At 40.5% G+C, this 16,625-nt stretch overlaps 1 protein-coding gene across 8 annotated transcripts in view; it reads left to right on the top strand.

The window, feature by feature from the left end:
* The window catches only part of CEP128 (centrosomal protein 128), a 354,698-nt gene that overhangs the window by 113,937 nt on the left and 224,136 nt on the right, over positions 1–16,625 (top strand). For all 8 annotated transcript variants that reach the window (XM_079768173.1, XM_079768176.1, XM_079768175.1 and 5 more), the window contains one exon: positions 9,779–10,129. In XM_079768173.1, the coding sequence (XP_079624299.1) occupies positions 9,779–10,129 (351 nt within the window). The remainder of the gene's footprint in view (positions 1–9,778; positions 10,130–16,625) is intronic.

Here is a 16,625-nt window from a genome sequence, read left to right as displayed (position 1 = left end):
AAAATTAAGAAAACACAAATGTACTTTGGGATTTGTGTGCCAGGGTCAGAATTTCCCTAGTGTGTTGCTGGGGCCTAGATGTTAATTACATGTTCCCTTGTGTTTTAAGTTAAACACTCTGAAGAAATGTGTATTTAAAGTGTTCCTCATAGTGAACATTATGCCTAATGAAACAGAAGTTAATATTTTATTTCTTCACAAAGAGATGAATGTATTTAATTAATTGAACATTATTTTCTGTACTTTGCTTAAGCTTAGTATTATGTTTCATTAAAAAGTACAAGGAAATTGTAGTTGTATGAAGCAGATATGTTCTCATAGGATTTATGGAGAAATAATTATTTTTAATCATTGAGAAGTCTGAGGAACCTATTATTCGAAATTAATATTCTTTGTGTGTCTCTGCTTCATTTGGCAAACAAGTGATAATAGTACATGTGGTCAAAATTGGTTTGATAGAAAAGAAAGAAGGTTATATTTTTAAAGGAAGGATACTTGTGATGTGGTTACTATAATCTTCTAAGTGACTGATCCCTAACTAAGTGTTTGAATCATTTTTTAAAGTTTATTAATGTGAGTTTTTGCATGAGTTAAAAAATAATCAACTCACAGATTTCAGTATATATTCTAGATTTAACCAATAGTGACTTTAAAAAAAAAGTTTTAAATAGGATGATCCCCGTGGCCTAATTTAGCTACATGTAGGAATATTTTGGGACTGTCATACTTGTTTTGATTGATTTAAGTTCTTTTATTTGAAGAGACTTGCCTTAGTTCTCCTGACTGTGGAAAATTGATTAGTTATCCTCTCAGTATCAGTTCATAAAGCACCTAAATTATACCAAAATGAATGAGTTCATCAAAACATGCAAGAATATGTCAAGCTAATTTCCCAATAGAGGTGAGTGGGGCATGTCTTAATTAAGAATCTGAGACTTTCAGGTGAAATCCTATTAAATCTGTTAGTTCTTTTGTTTACTCAGTAAAAGCAAAACTTTATATTTAGCTTTTAGTGTGGGAAATAGAACTACTCTAGGTATTTTATGCAATAGTTGTTAATATTATTGGCAGAGCTGACCCTGCCTATTCTTCCAAGAAAGTAGAGATTCACTACAGAACAAAATAAATTATGTTTCTATGACCTTGCTGGCCAGCAGCAAAAGGCTAAATTAGCAAGTATATGGTCCCTGCCTCACTTCCACATGCTATATCTCTCTACACTGTGTCTAATTTGGCCTCAAAACCTAGCTCAAGGGAATGCTAAGCTTTTGGTTTTGCAGCCTCCATGAAATAGGAGAATATATTAGCAGGAGGTGGGGAGAGGGGCCTGCTATTGGGTCAGACACAACAGTGCCAGTAATCAGGTTTCCTTTAGTTGAGAAATGACCCTGCCTTGTATTTTTCATAGCCCTCGAACCCAGCCTGTGCCTGTAGTTGACACTCAGTGAATGCTGGTTGAATTCATGTTAATCCTAATATCACATTTATAAATACACTAGAGGCCCGGTGCACAAAATTTGTGCATGGTGTGGGGGGGAGGGGGTCCCTCAGCCCAGCCTGCACCCTCTCCAATCTGGGACCCCTTGGGGGATGTCTGACTGCTGGTCTAGACTGGCAGTTGGACATTCCTCTCATAATCCTGGACCGCTGGCTCCTAATTGCTCACCTGGTCGCCCCTAATTGCCCCCCTACCAGCCTGATCGCCCCTCACTGCTTCTGCATGCTGGCCTGATCACCCCTAACTGCCCCCTGCCGTGCGGGCCTGGTCACCCCTAACTACTCCCCTGTGCTGGCCTAGTTGCCCCTAACTGTACCCCCCGCCACCGGTCTGGTTGCCCCAACTGCCCCCCCCCCCCCCCGCCGCTGGCCTAGTCACCCCTCACTGCCCCCCCTGCCAGCCTAATCTCCCCCAACTGCCCCCCCTGCCAGCCTGATAGCCCCCAACTGCCCCCCACACCACCCCCCCCCCCCCCCCGCCGGCCTGGTCACCTCTTACTGTCCCCCTGCCGGCCTGGTCGCCCTCAACTGCCCCCCCACTGCTGGCCTGGTCACCCCCAACAGCCCCTACTGCTGGCCTGGTCACCCCTCATGGTCCCCCCGCCGGCCTGGTCGCCCCATGCAGCCTGCTTGTCCAGTCATTTGGTCGTCCCTCACTAACCCCCCTGCCGGCCTGGTTGCCCCACGCAGCCTGCTTGTTCAGTTTGGTCATCCCTCGGGCCAACCCTGGGCGGCTGAGAAGCCGACATCCGAGGCTTGCCTGCACCTCGGGCCGGCCCTGGGGGGATGGGGGGCTGAGGGGACTGGGCACCACCATCTTGTGGCTGTGGGTACCGCCATCTTTGTGAGGGTGTGATGGTCAATTAGCATATTCCCTCTTTATTAGGTAGGATGTCCATGCATTAGTAACATTATATTCATTCTGTAGTTTTTTTGTTTTATTTTTTGGCTGGGATTTTTTTTTAAGCTTCCTGTCTATTTTAGTTTAGTAAAACTAAATCATCTATAAATTCAATTAACTGGCCACATGGGAATTAAAATGTTCCAACATGCTGTAAAATAGTTTAATTTCAATACCAAAAATGTAAACAAAATGTTACTGTTTTGTCCTGTGCAAGAGTTAGCCACCTTCCTCACTGAGGTATTTGCATCTCATTTTGGATATAATGTCCCTATTCTCTCACTCAGTGTTTTCATCTTGTCCCTGCTTTAAGGACATCATATTTTGGGCTGGAATTAGTCTAATCCTTGTTCACAGAGTTAGTATTAAGGATAATTAATTGAATCATATTTCAAATGGTGTTCTGCTTGAGGCTTGTTTACTATTTACTAGCTTTATTTTAGTTCTTTGCTTTTTTGTTGTTTATGTCCCTGTTTTTGTTCTTGTAAAGAACTGAGCTTTCAAACCTCAGAGGGAAGGTAGGGGAGGGTGGGGGTTAGGGGGAGAGATCAACCAAAGGACTTGTATGAATGCATATAAGCCTAACCAATGAGCACAGACACCAGGGGGCTGAGGGCATGAGCGGGGGGTGGGGGCGTGGGCAATGGGGGGATAAGAACACATATGTAATACCTTAATCTATAAAGAAAGGAAAAAAGAAAAGAACTGAGCTTTATATGCCTATATGCTTTAAGCATCATTTTTGTCTCAGTGTATCATTTTGATACACTCGGACAGTTGCTGCTTTTCACTGTACTGCATTTCTAGAAACTGTACTGTAAAACAGATCATTCTATTTTGTTTTGTATGTTTTTATAGGAGAAATATTGTAATTAAGAATTGGGTTTCCAACTGAGGAATTTTCACCAAAACACTATGCTTAAAATGAACTTGTCACCAAAACACTATGCTTAAAATGAACTTGTCACCAAAGACAAGATATAAAAACTCAATCTCTATAATAATTGAAACTGAAAATTTTTTATTTTCAGTAAAATGAGGATAATACAAACTCACGTAATTTTACAGTGTACATGTTTACTCTAGTGTACTAAAATACATGTGTATGTGTGTATATCTACAACCATTCCATTATATATTCAATGTATCTAAAAATTACAGGCTAGCTATTATAAATACTAGAGGCCCGGTGCATGACATTCATGCACTGGGTGCAGGAGGGTGGGGGGAAGAGTTTCCCTCAGCCGGGCCTGAACCCTTTCGCAGTCTGGGAGCCCTCAGGGGAATGTCAGTCGGAAATCCTTAGCACTCACCAGCCGTCAGCCCAGCTTGTGGCTGAGTGGAGCTCCCCGTGTGGGAGCGCACTGACCACCAGGGGACAGCTCCTGTGTTGAGCATCTGCCCCATGGTGGTCAGTGAGCATCATAGCGACCGGTCATTCCGCCATTTGGTTGATTTGCATATTACCCTTTTATTATATAGGATTATAATAGCTAATATTTCCCCCTAGAATTTAGAAGGGGCGCTTTCTCAGATATTATTAAACTGTTTGGGAAAATTGAACAAGTGACTCCTTCACTAATTTTTCATTAGTAAATAGAGGCTTTACAAATGATTGTATTTCTATTTTGCTTGACCCTAATTTGGGATTATTTTTTTCAAACATTGCATAATCAGATTATTTTGAAATTTTACAAAAGGCTTTATTTGTGAATGTTTGGGAGAGGTGTCTTGTTTATTAAAAAATATTTTCTTGTTAATTTTTTCCCTCTCCCCCATTCTCAACCCCCTTTTCCTACTAACCCCAATATTAAGGGCTCTTTAGTCAAGAAAGAAGGCATTAAAGGGCATCAGAGGGCAGGAGGGTTAGCTACACTCTTGCCTTGGTGGAGGATGGTGTGTTTGAGTTCTGCGATTGGCTGGCATGGGCATTCATTTTCGATCTCTGTTGTTTCTCTTCCCTGTACCTCCTTTTCTTTCTCTTTATTACTTTTAGTAGCAACTGTTGAATTATCTTCTTTTTGTTCCCTTAGCCACCACCTAATGATCTTAGCTCAGGGCTCTTTTATTTTTTGAGAAAAAAATCATTGTTATAAAACATTATATAATCAGATAAAAACACTGGGAAATAGATGTAAGTATAGATTAGGCTGTATAAATTGGGAAGAGAGACAAAATTTGAGATGGAGAAGAAAGAATTGCTCATATATATCATGTTTATTAAAAATAACTTTATGTGCCTGTCTCCCTAACCAGGCTGTGTGGTTCTCTGGAGCAGTAGAATGCAGAACCATGCTGTCTTACTCATCTTTGGGTCTCAGCCCCTTGGATGTTGCTCAGTGCAGTAAATGTGTATTGGACTGAATGGAAACATACCTGTATTTTCTTAAGAATAACTGACAAGGGTTTTTTTCTTCTTTTTCTTTTCGAGTCTCTTAAATGCCATAGTTGGTTCTTATCTGTTATAAGCCAGCTTCATTGAATTTGATTGCTGAAATTGAATTCAGATAAGAGAAGAATTGGTTCTAAAAGTCCATTCCTGCTATAAAAGGATGGTTTTCAATTATTTTTAATGTCGTCATAATATTTTAATATCCTAGTGTTAGCATAATGTCCTTTTATAATTAACCTTTCTCAAACATGGATCTGGTCATGCTATTCTCTTACTGAAAAAACCTCTGAAAGCTTACACTGGATATCAGTATCCCCCAACCCAATTTCTGACCTTATTTTCCAATGTCTTTTTAGCCCTCTTGAACTATGACTCTTTACAAATAGCCACCAATGGCCCACTCTGTGGCTCTCTTTCATGCTATCATGTCTTGCTTTAGTTTTGTGGTGGGATCGAATGAGATAATTATATAAAACATTTACCCAATTCATTGCACTACTCAAGTACCCAATATAGTTCAGTAGTAGCTGTAATTTTTTATTTATTATTATTATTATTATTATTATTATTATTATTATCCCTTTTTCATTTAAATCTCGGCTCATATGTCACCTCCTAAGAGAAGCCCTCCCCAGCCACACTGTAGAATATAGACCTCTTTAGGTAACTGTCTATCACATTTTAGCACCCAGGACTATCCATGTTGTAATTTAGCTGTGAATAGCTCCCATTTAGATTATTAGCTTCTTTGGTGTTGAAGCCAGGTCTTATTAACCTTTCTATATGTGCCTAACTCAGAGCGTTTGTTGGGGGAAAAATGGATATCTCTCATGGTTACTGCTTGTTAATAAAGTTAATTTATAACATAGTGATAAAACTTTTAAGGGCAGAAGGGTAAACCACTATCACGAGGGCTTTCTTATCTCATTTTAGAATTTTTTCACATAAATAAGTGCACAGTTCTCAATTTTACTGTTGTGTTTGCATGGACAAAGGAGTGACTCATCTCTTCCAGGCTGCATTGAATTTAGCAAACTGAGCAAAGCGAACCTGTTGCTAAGAAAATGAAGCTTGTTTTCGAGGCATTATTTTGTATCTTTGCCATAATGTCAAACCATAACATTAATCAAGAGAGAAACTTTATTTAAGCCATAGTTCAGGAATAATGCAATCTGGAACTGAACAATCTGCCATTAGCCTGAGGGAGTTGGTAAATGCTTCCAGTCTCCATTTGTAGGTGCCTTAGTACAATGCAGATGATATTTATTGTTTGTTCAGCTCGCAGCATCATCTTAGCCTCCTGAACCCAATCTTATTTGGACACATGACCTTGTCATGTTAACTTTGTCATCCCAGGTATTTGGAAACTAAGGCGCAAGAAGAGCAGCTTATGGGCCACATTGTAAGCACTTATTTCTAAATTTGTCACTCTGTTCCAAAGCTTTACAATAGTGACTTAATGTTAATGATTACAATATTATTTTATTTGTATGAAATCCTACCTAATAAAAGAAAAACATGCAAATTGACCATACCTTCACTACGCCCACAGCCAATCAGAGCGAACAAGATGGTGGTTAATTTGCATATGCAGGCGCTGAGCGGCCTGCATCCCAGAAACATCCTCCAGGCCCAGGCCTCTCCTAGCCTGTAGGCCCGCACTTAGATCCTGAGCGGCAGGGGTCCCAGAATGCCCCCTGCCCACTCAAAGCCTATGGGTGCAGGCCCCAAGCTGCCTGGCAGGCGGGAACATCCCCGCGTCGCTAGCGACGCGGGGATGTTCCCACCCTGCCCCCAGCAGCTTGCAAAAGCTCGAGAACGAAGGGGCGGTTTGGGGCCACGCTCCCAGCCAGGCGCCCAGGACCGGGAGCTGGCTGCTGGCCTCTGGGGTGTGCCGAGACCCTGGTGGCCACCGCTGCGTGCTGCCCAGGGTCTCTGCATGCCCTGAGCCTGGGGCCCATGGTGGGGCTGGCTGCTGGCCTCAGGGCATTTGGAGACGGGGATGTTCCCGCCCCACCCTAGAGGCTTTCCAAGCTCCAGCACCAAGTGGCGGTTCGTGTCCATGCCCCCAGCCTAGTGCCCTCCACAGGGGGAGGGCTTCTGGCCTCTGGGGTGTGCGGAGACCCCAGCAGCCACCACCAGGTGGCAGGGACACGCCCCTAGCCCAGTGGTCACAACCCAGGGGCTGCATGAGCTGCAGAGGATACACCTTTTTTAAAAAAATATTTTATTGATTTTTTTACAGAGAAGAGGGGAGAGGGATAGACAGTCGGAAATATCAATGAGAGAGAAACATCAATTAGCTGCCTCCTGCACACTCCCCACTGGGGATGTGCCTCCAACCAAGGTACATGCCCCTAACAGGAATCAAACCTGGGACCCTTCAGTCTGCAGGCCCACGGTCTATCCACTGAGCCAAACCAGTTTGAGAGTAAATACCTTTTCTGATAACTCATTGACTAAGCTCCCTGTAGGCCTCCACTTGCAGTGTTCTTGGTAATCCTATCTAATAATAGACAAATATGCAAATTGACCATACCTCCGACACACCCGCAAGCCACGCCCACCGACCAATCAGAGCGAGTATGCAAATTAACCCAAACCAAGATGGCTACAGCCACAGAGAGCAAGGTTTCTTAGGTAACAGAGGAAGCCAAGCTTTCCGCCTGCCCTTGCCAGGCCTAAGCCTCCACTCAAGCTACAAAGTTTCAATTATAGAAGGTAAACAAATTCAAACAAATGGCGGCAGAATGGAGCTTGAGAGAGCAGGCCAGGGTTGCCGCCGGCAACAGGGGAAGCAAAGCTTTCCACACACCCTGGCCGGGCCCACCCGCTTAAGGCAACAAAGTTTCAATTATAACCCCAACACAAATGGCTGCCGGCCTCGGAGGGAGCCCCAGGCTTGGCTCCGCTCCAGGCTACAAAGTTTCAATTGTAGAAGGAAAATAAATTCCAGATACCAGGGCCTCTGCTTGGGTTGCCAGGGGGCGTGGCTGGCCTGCAAACCACCACAGGCCCCTTGCTCAGGCCACCCCACACCCCAAGGGAACCCCCACCTGATCCGGGACGCCCTTCAGGGCAAACCAGCTGCCCCCCACCCCTCTACCAGGCCTCTATCCTATCTAACAAAAGTGTAATATGCAGATTGATCATCACTGCAACACACAATATAGCTGCCCCCATGTGGTCAAAGATCCTGCCCCCATGTGGACACAAGATGGCCACCACAAGATGGCCAGCAGGAGAGGGCAGTTGGGAGGGACCAGGCCTGCAAGGGAGGGCAGTTGTAGGTGATCAACCCTGCAGGAGAGGTCAGTTAGGGGTGACCAGGCTGGCAGAGGAGGTAAGTTGGGGGCAAACAGGCTGGCAGCAGAGTGGTTAGGGGGTGATCAGGCTGGCAGGCAGAAGCGGTTAGGGGCAATCAGGAAGGCAGGCAGGCAAGCAGTTGGGAGCCAGCAGTCCTGGATTGTGAGAGGGATGTCCGACTGCCCAGTGGGATCGGGCCTAAACGGGCAGTCAGACATCCCTCAAGGGGTCCCATATTGGAGAGGGTACAGGCTGGGCTGAGGGACAACCCCCTCCGTGCATGAATTTCGTGCACCGGGTCTCTAGTGTTATATAAAAGCAGTGTCCTCTCATTTTTGAGGTTGAAAGTAGATCTACATGCCCTGGCCAGTATGGCTCAGTTGGTCAGGGCACATACCCAGGTTGCAAGTTTGATTCCTGGTTGGTGGGCCCAGGAGGCAACTCAGAGATATTTCTCTCTCACATTGATGTTTCTCTCTCTCTCTCTCTCTCTCTTTCTCTCTCTCTCTCTCTCTCTAAAAATCAATAAAAATTTTTTAAAAATTAGATCTGCACCTATTCTACTCAAATTAAAACTATGTATTAATCATGATGATTTAGTGAAATTTCTAAATGTATTATTGACCAACTGTGCTTTAGGAAAGCTAGATTTTTAAGAGTTTGGGTTATATTCTGGATTAGATAAATATTTCAAATAAATTTGAGTTTATTTAAAAATCTATCCTACAGTGATTCATGTAAGCTTGAGATAAGTCCATCAACTTACAACATTACTAGAGGCCCGATGCATGAAATTCATGCAAGAGTGGGCCTTCCTTCCTCTGGCTGCCGGCACCGGCTTCCCTCTGGCACCTGGGATCTGGGCTTCCCTCGCAGCCCGGCTTCATCTGGAAGGTTGTCTGGAAGGACATCTGGTCTAATTAGCATATTATACTTTTATCATTATAGATGTTGATTTAGCTTGAAGTCCTTTTATTTAGAGCCTTTTAACTGTACTCTGAAATGTAGTGTTATTTGTACTGTTTGTCATCAGCGCTCATTTTTTTTGTATGAATTTTTATTTTAACAATTTTAGGAAGTGAAATATTACATGACTGTATGATAATCTGAAAACATTGATATTTAGTTGGGCAAAATCCTGTCTTATTAAAATAATGCACATTGTTGTTCTCATCAGCAAGGTTCTATTTTATTGGTGTTCATTTGGAAAATACATATTTTCCTGTTTTGGATAATGAAGTAGTTGGAAAAAGAAAATATTTTTATAAAATATTATTTTCAACTAATGTGATTATAAAATATACAGAAAAGGACTCATAGCCTGGCTGGTGTGGCTCAGTTGATTGAGCTTTATCCCACGCACCTGGATGTCAGCTGTTCGATTCTTAGTTAGGGCACATGCCCAGGTTTTGGGCTCAGTCCCCAATAGGGGGCATGTAGATGGCAACCAGTTTGCATTTTTCTCTCATTGATGTTTCTGTCTCTCTCCCTCTTCCTTCCTCGTTCTGAAATCAATTTAAAAAATATTAAAAAAAAAGAAAAGGACTCTCCTAGATCGGTTGCTAATGAAATTTAATGCAGATGATTCCCATTTCAGTGACATTAGAGACTCTTGTTTGACATATTATGCATCCAATTTTGACAAGAATATGTACCTAATATTTCACATGCTTTATTTCTAGAATTTAACACGTGAATTGGACAACAAGGAAAAGCAGCAAATACAGATGTTGAATCAACTTAAGGAGATCCAGAATCACTTTGAGACATGTGATGCCAAGCGCAAGCAAGCTGACCACCAGATCTCCGAGTTGACGAACCATGCTGAGGATGCAACCAAGCAGGCTGAGCAGTACCTCCTGGAGTTCCAGCAGTCAGAGGCCCTGAGGCAGGAGGCAGAAAAGAGGAGAGAGGAGCTGAAACTGAAAGCTCAGGAGTCCATTAGGCAGTGGAAGCTGAAGCATAAGAAGTTAGAGCGAGCAATGGAGAAACAATCTGAAACTCTGGATCAACTGACAGACAAGAATAATCAGGTATAAACGCCAAATTCCTAAGGAATTATTTTTGCTGTGACCAACCATTCATTCATCTGTCCTGTGAACAAACACTGGTGTGCCATGCTGTGCATATAATCTATCAAGATGTCCTTGATAGAAGAGTGTTTATGTCTTGACTCTTTCAAGGTAAAGGCTTTTTTTAAAGCCTTGTTTTATTCCATGGCTTTTCAGAGTTGGCCCTTAAAATAGATCTAACCCCTCCTCCAGTTTAGTTTTTAGTTCCTTACATTGAAATCATTGCTCAATACTCATGTATAAGAAAATCACAAAATCTTTCTTAACAATTACGTGACTTTTCACCCAAGGCATATATTTTAGAATCTCATTTATTGGTATTCTTCAACTTAAGTATTTGTTAAAAAGAAGCATTTAAAAATGCAGTAGTTACTACTTGACCATTTTGTGGCAGCCACTATAATGGGGTTAGTTAGATGACTGATATTGATAATCTCACTGAATGAACAGTATTATCAGATCACAAGCCTCTTTAAGTCTGCTTTTGTGCCCTTTTGATAGCAACAAAAAGCATTTCACTGATCTATGTATGCACTTCATATCATCTTTTCTCTTGCACAATCAGTTACTTTAAATGGATTTTATGCTTGTATGTTGATTCTCCAGTATATCTTTGGGTTGAATTAAACCCAGTTGTTTATAAGATAATAAGCAGGAAAGTCATGATTTGATTTTTATCTATGTTTAGTCTTGGTTTATCATTTCTTCTTTGTCATTTGTCACTTGTCAAGAACTATGAACATCCTGGAAGAATAATCATTTGAATAAGTTGACTTTCTTTAAAAAGAAAACAAAATGTAGGACAGTTACATTTATGAAATCAATTGTCAGCACATAAGAGTGACAGGTCTTTGTTTCAGATGAGCTGTCATGGAAAAGATGTTTTACCTCTTACATAGGAGTTTCTCAGACCTACAGAGGATGGAGGGTGATTGCTTGGCCCTCACTGTGGATGTTTGCTTTCCAGTTTAACCCATCGGGCTCATACTGGGTGGACCAGTAAACAGCTCTAAAACTTTCAGACTTGAATCTGAACTGATTTGATTCCAGGAAATTGTTCAACCTTGATTATTCTGCTGTCAGCCTGGTCTGACAACTGGTTCAGTGAGCCTGCCTATAAGGGAGGTTGCTATGGGGAACAGTGGTTGGGGGGGATTGATTGATTGAGAACCATCTGGGTATTTTACTTAATTAGAGGAAATTTAGAAGAGTCCATGCCATCAGACAGTATCCTAATCCATGGTGCTGAGAGTTTTCTAGATTGAGCTTTTCAGAATATTAAAGATTATTAAACAATCATTTCCCAGAATACTCTTAATATAATTATTTTTTACCACTTAGCATTGCTAATGATAAGCAAAGAAGTAGTTTTAAAGTGATTGCCATAGTTAGGGTAGTATCACAATTATCACAGCAGGCATTGTAATTTCCACTTTAAAAGCCTTAAAATTAATGCAGCATGTTGCAGTTAGAGCAATGGTTAGTTAATCAAGGAAGAAATGGTAACATATATTTCACTGCAAATGCATGTGTCCAATAAATCTGTGATGTGGAAATACATTGTAAATAATTTTGGGAAAAAGTGTTTTTTTACATCTTTCTGAATAATACCACTAATGAGTATTTAATTCTTCATACAATCTCAAAGCCACCTGAAGGCATTAGTAATACAGCCTACTCTTTTTTGTTTTTTTTTAGGACTAATTATTTTCAAAAAGTGCCTCCAGGGTATATTTGGAAGTGTATATTAAAATAAAAATGATACTGGTTGACAAGTAAAACACATTATGGCTTAAAGAATAAATTAAGTGTTTAATAAGTATCTTTGTTGAGCCATTTTATATGGTCAAAAGATATCATCTTTGGATTTTAAAAATAGTTCTGTGCATACTTCCGTATCTTTTTCCAGAATAATTTATTTTCTGCTTTAATATTTTCCAGTTAAAAATACATTAGAAGGGCCCTGGCCAGATTGCTCAGTTAGTTGGCATGTCGTTCTGTACACCAAAGATTGTGGGTTAGATTCCTGGTCAGGGTACATACCTAGGTTGCAGATTTGATCCCGGTTGGGGCATGCACTGGAGGCAGCTAATCAGTATTTTTCTCTCTCATGGATTTTTTTCTCTCTCTCTTTATCCCTTCCTCTTTCTATCTAAACATATCCTCCGGTTAAGATAAACCCCCCCCCCCCCCCAAAAAAAAAAAAAAACAACCTTAATTAAAAATTATGTTAGAAGGCTAAAAGCTTTTATTTTCCTAAAAATTGCTCTGATTTATTTGTGTGGTTTTTTTTTTTTTTTTTTGCTTTTTACCTTTTTGGAATCTTGGTAGATTAAAAAACTACTTAATTACTGAAGGATATGGAATATCAATCAAATGGCACATGATTGCAGAAACAAACAGAAATCAGATTGTATACTTTCCTTAAAAGACAATGGCATGGATGTATACATCAGGGAATCATGGTGTTCTTTAAGGATATGTAGATGAATGTGTATTGGAAGACCTAAAATTCTATAGATACATATAATCTACTCATAAGTTGTGACCTTTTTGTCCTTATTTCTTAATTAATTAATTAATTAATTTAAAATTATAGTTGACATAAAATATATTAGTTTCAGGCCAAAAATAAGCATGAAACCTTTGTTTTACTTTTAAAGTGCTGTTTGAAGTCATTGGCTTTTATACATGCTTGGAAAATGCTAAAGAAAAGAAACAACTGATTCTGTTCATAACATGCTTTTCTGAATATTCCAAATTCATATATATTTTTAACATGGATAATAGGAATCCTCTTAGGTTATGTGTATGTGTATGTTTTTGTGTGTTTTCTGAATTGGCAGAATACTTGGCTTGCTCATGTGTATTGAGCTTTTTGCTTGATAGTCTTTGACTTCAAGAATCTTATATTGTCATTTTTCCTTCTGTGTATTGCTTTCATGCTGAGGAAAAACAACAGCAATATGTAATAAATACTGTCTTTTAAAGTTTGAATTTGTCATGTCTAAAAAGTGAGAATGATCAATGCTTAAGTGAGTACTTTTAAAATATGTAAGCTGTCCTATCAAATGCTATTAAGGAGAGGCTAGATCACTGATATATATGGTCCAGCAAAAGTAGTTTACAGTTGTTTGTATGGAAAATTATACAATAATTAATACATAATAATATAAGAATAAACTCTGTTTTGCGTACTCACAACTGTAAGCCTACTTTTGCCCCACCCTGAATTAGCATAATTTAGCAATCTGTGTGCATGTTCCCTCACAGGCAAATAAATAACTTATTATTACTATTTTTAATTTCCTTGGCCACCTTTTAGTTAATTCAAAAAAACTATGTGTCCTTTGTCATCAGGCCTTTGAGGAGTTGGCTCCTACTCCTATGTCCATCATGGTTTTAGACAGTCTCATTCTTTTGGCTTTGCCCAGCCATTACAATTCTTTCATAATCTTTACTTACAGCTGATCTTCTTCAGAAGCAGGGTTTTCTTGGTTAGAACATTCTCCCATTGTTCCTGACTGCGATGTGTTTTTCCATTATGCGTCAACATTTCTCATGGATTTTTACACCTGACTTCCCTTCAACCTGCTTCATTACATGCAATTTTTGCCATTATCTTTGGCGACCTCAAAGTTTCAGTCATTAACCTATTTAATTCTGTATCTTCATACATCACTAATTTCCTAATTTACCTTCAAACCACTCAGCAGCTAAGTTCTGTGACTAAAATTTGTTATCATTTGTAATTTCTGTATGTTTGGATCTCTAGTTCCAAAATTTCAGTCTCTGATCTTACACATTTCCTCTTTCCCCCTTTCCTTTTTGAACCATTGGCATTTGATTTTCATCTTCCTGCATTCCTCTGGTTGTTCAACCATTTCCTGGAATCAGTTTTTTCCCATCACACTGGACTTCTTGAAAAGCTACTCTGATGACATGCTCACTGGCATCTTTAATTTCTTCCTTCCACCCACACATTTTACTTATCTTCAATCTATAATCAACCTAGCTTTCTACTTTTTCCATCCCCACGCAAAACTTACATAGAAATGTCAGTGGGCTCCTATAGTGGTCTTGGTTACCTCCTCACCCCAATCCATTCAGAAATTCATGTGGCCCAAGTACTAGGCATGCAAGCCTATTCTGATCAATGAAGAATTCTCTATGAAGTCTGTTGGGGGGCTTTGGGTAAACATTTACTCGCTCTTAAAAATGATGCATGAGATGAGAGCTTTTTCCCTTCTCTTGATGTTGTATTTGGCTGGAATGCCTGGAATGGCCGAAGCTGTCTTGCTATGGCCCTGAGCATGAAGGCCCACACAGAGAGGGTATTGCTGAGAGAAATGCAGAGAGGTGGACCTGAGCTTTGACGTACTGTGTCTGCAGCAGTCCTGTCTGGGGAGATGATAATAAATTACCTGGTGGTTTAAGCCAACTTGGATTATAGTTTTCCCCCTATTCTCAGTAGCTGATGTGAAACATCAATTCTAGGAGCTATTAGTAAAAGAACCTAAATATAGGATTGGCTAAATGGAGAAGTGGGGTGACAACAGGGAGGATCATCCATTTCTAAAGGAAAAGCTGGCACACTTTACTGTGCTATTGGAAGTAGTTGGTTTAAACATCAGAAGGCATTTCTTGGGGCATTGATGCTGCATCTCAGAGTGTGGTATTACTAGTAAGTGACCAGTAAGAAAACTTTAGGATGTTGGGGTATGTTGTGTACTTCTTGCAGCCTTCAGAAAGGTCCTATAAGAGAAAGACAAGTATGGGTTGAAACTGGTCTGTCTAAAAGCAGAGAGCTAAATTTTTGGTGTGGAGAAATTAAAAATCTGCAACCTGTAATCCAAATTTTCTGAGTATGATAATTTGGAGTCTTTTAGGGTTGGAAAAATCAAATTATCTATCCATCCTGAAGTTAGTCCAAGCAAGAGAGGGAGGTCAGACATATAGGAGAAATAAATATGAAGTAAAAACAACCAACCAAAAACAACCAAAAAACAACAAGCCAGATTTCTCGAGCCCCTTTCAAGCACTTCTACTTAAGCATTCCTGGCCACACAAAGGAGCCCCATGTCTGTTGTTTTAAGTTTCCTCAAGGTAAAGGCTCTTCAACTGAGGGCTCCTGGGAATGTCTAGGATATTGAGGTGGGTGGTTAAGACACTGACATTTTCAGACTCAGAGACAATGTCTAGACAATATCTAGAGCTGTGGCTACTAGCCAAGCAATTAATCAAAGACAAATGGATGAACTTACTTAGTTTTTAGTACCTGTGTTGCCAAAGAAATTTCAAACTTGACTGTTACCTTTGTCATGAGTTGATATGTGTGTGTGTGTGTGTGTGTGTGTGTGTGTGTGTGTGTGTGTGTATGTGTGTAAAACCTGCAGAATTGTAGAGTATCAGAGCCTGAGCTTTGAAGGACTCTTCCTGAGCCACCCAATCAATTCCTTCTATGTGGGAAAAAACAAATATCCTTGCTGTTTAAACCAACTTTAGGAAGACATGATAGTATTTTAAATCAAAGCCATTTTATGTGCTTGAGCTTCATCTTGAAAATATGATTTTTATCTTCAGGGCTGCACAGAAATCTCTCAACTCATGGCCAGGGGGCTTTGTTACTTGCTCTAAAAATTAATCACTGTATTTAAGTCTCCTCCCCTTTTTCTCAGGTGGTATTAGTGTCCTTACAGCTATGACTTGGTTCTGTCCCTTTTTGTTTTCTCTAGGTGGTAAGTAGAGTGACTCCCAAAGACATTTCACTCTTTGACTGGACCTGTCAATAGGATGAGATATCAGTCCCATGATTATGTTTTGTTAGATGGCACAGTTGACCTTAAGATAAGGAGATTATCTGGATGAGCCTAATCTAATCACAAGAGCCATTAAAAGCAGATAAAATTTTGTCTGTTGGGCTAAGGGGAAGTTAGAGGGATTTAGAACTATGAGATTTATTGTGGTGTTGCTGGTGTCAGAGACAGAAGAGACCCTGAGCCAAGGAGATCAGATGACTTCTAGAAGTTAGAACAATGCTTGGCCCAAAGTTAGGAAGGAAACAGGAACCCAAGTTCACAGAACTAAATTTTGCCAACAATATGAATGAACTTGGAAGTGGATTTTCCCCCAAAGGCTCCAGACTAGAGCCCAGGTCAGCTGACACCTTGGTTTCAGCCCCAGGAGACTCCTAGCAGAATGCCTTGCCTGGAATTATGACCTATGGACACAGTGAGGTAATAAATGGATATTGTTTCCAGCCACTAAATTTGTTGGAATTTGTTACAGTGCAGTAGAAAAACAATACATCTACCCTTAGGCTTATCTGTATTTCTAGCCATTTTTCCTGCCTTACAATCTTTCCAAAGTGAACTCATTTATCTGTGTTCTGTCTTTGCAATCCAGGGACACCGACTTATCAGTTATCCCTCTTCACAGTTTTGATCACTCTCTTGCA

The sequence above is a fragment of the Cnephaeus nilssonii genome (assembly GCF_951640355.1).
Source record: "Cnephaeus nilssonii genome assembly, chromosome: 4".
Classification (NCBI taxonomy): Eukaryota; Metazoa; Chordata; class Mammalia; order Chiroptera; family Vespertilionidae; genus Cnephaeus; species Cnephaeus nilssonii.
This window is presented reverse-complemented; position numbering and strand designations above follow the sequence as displayed.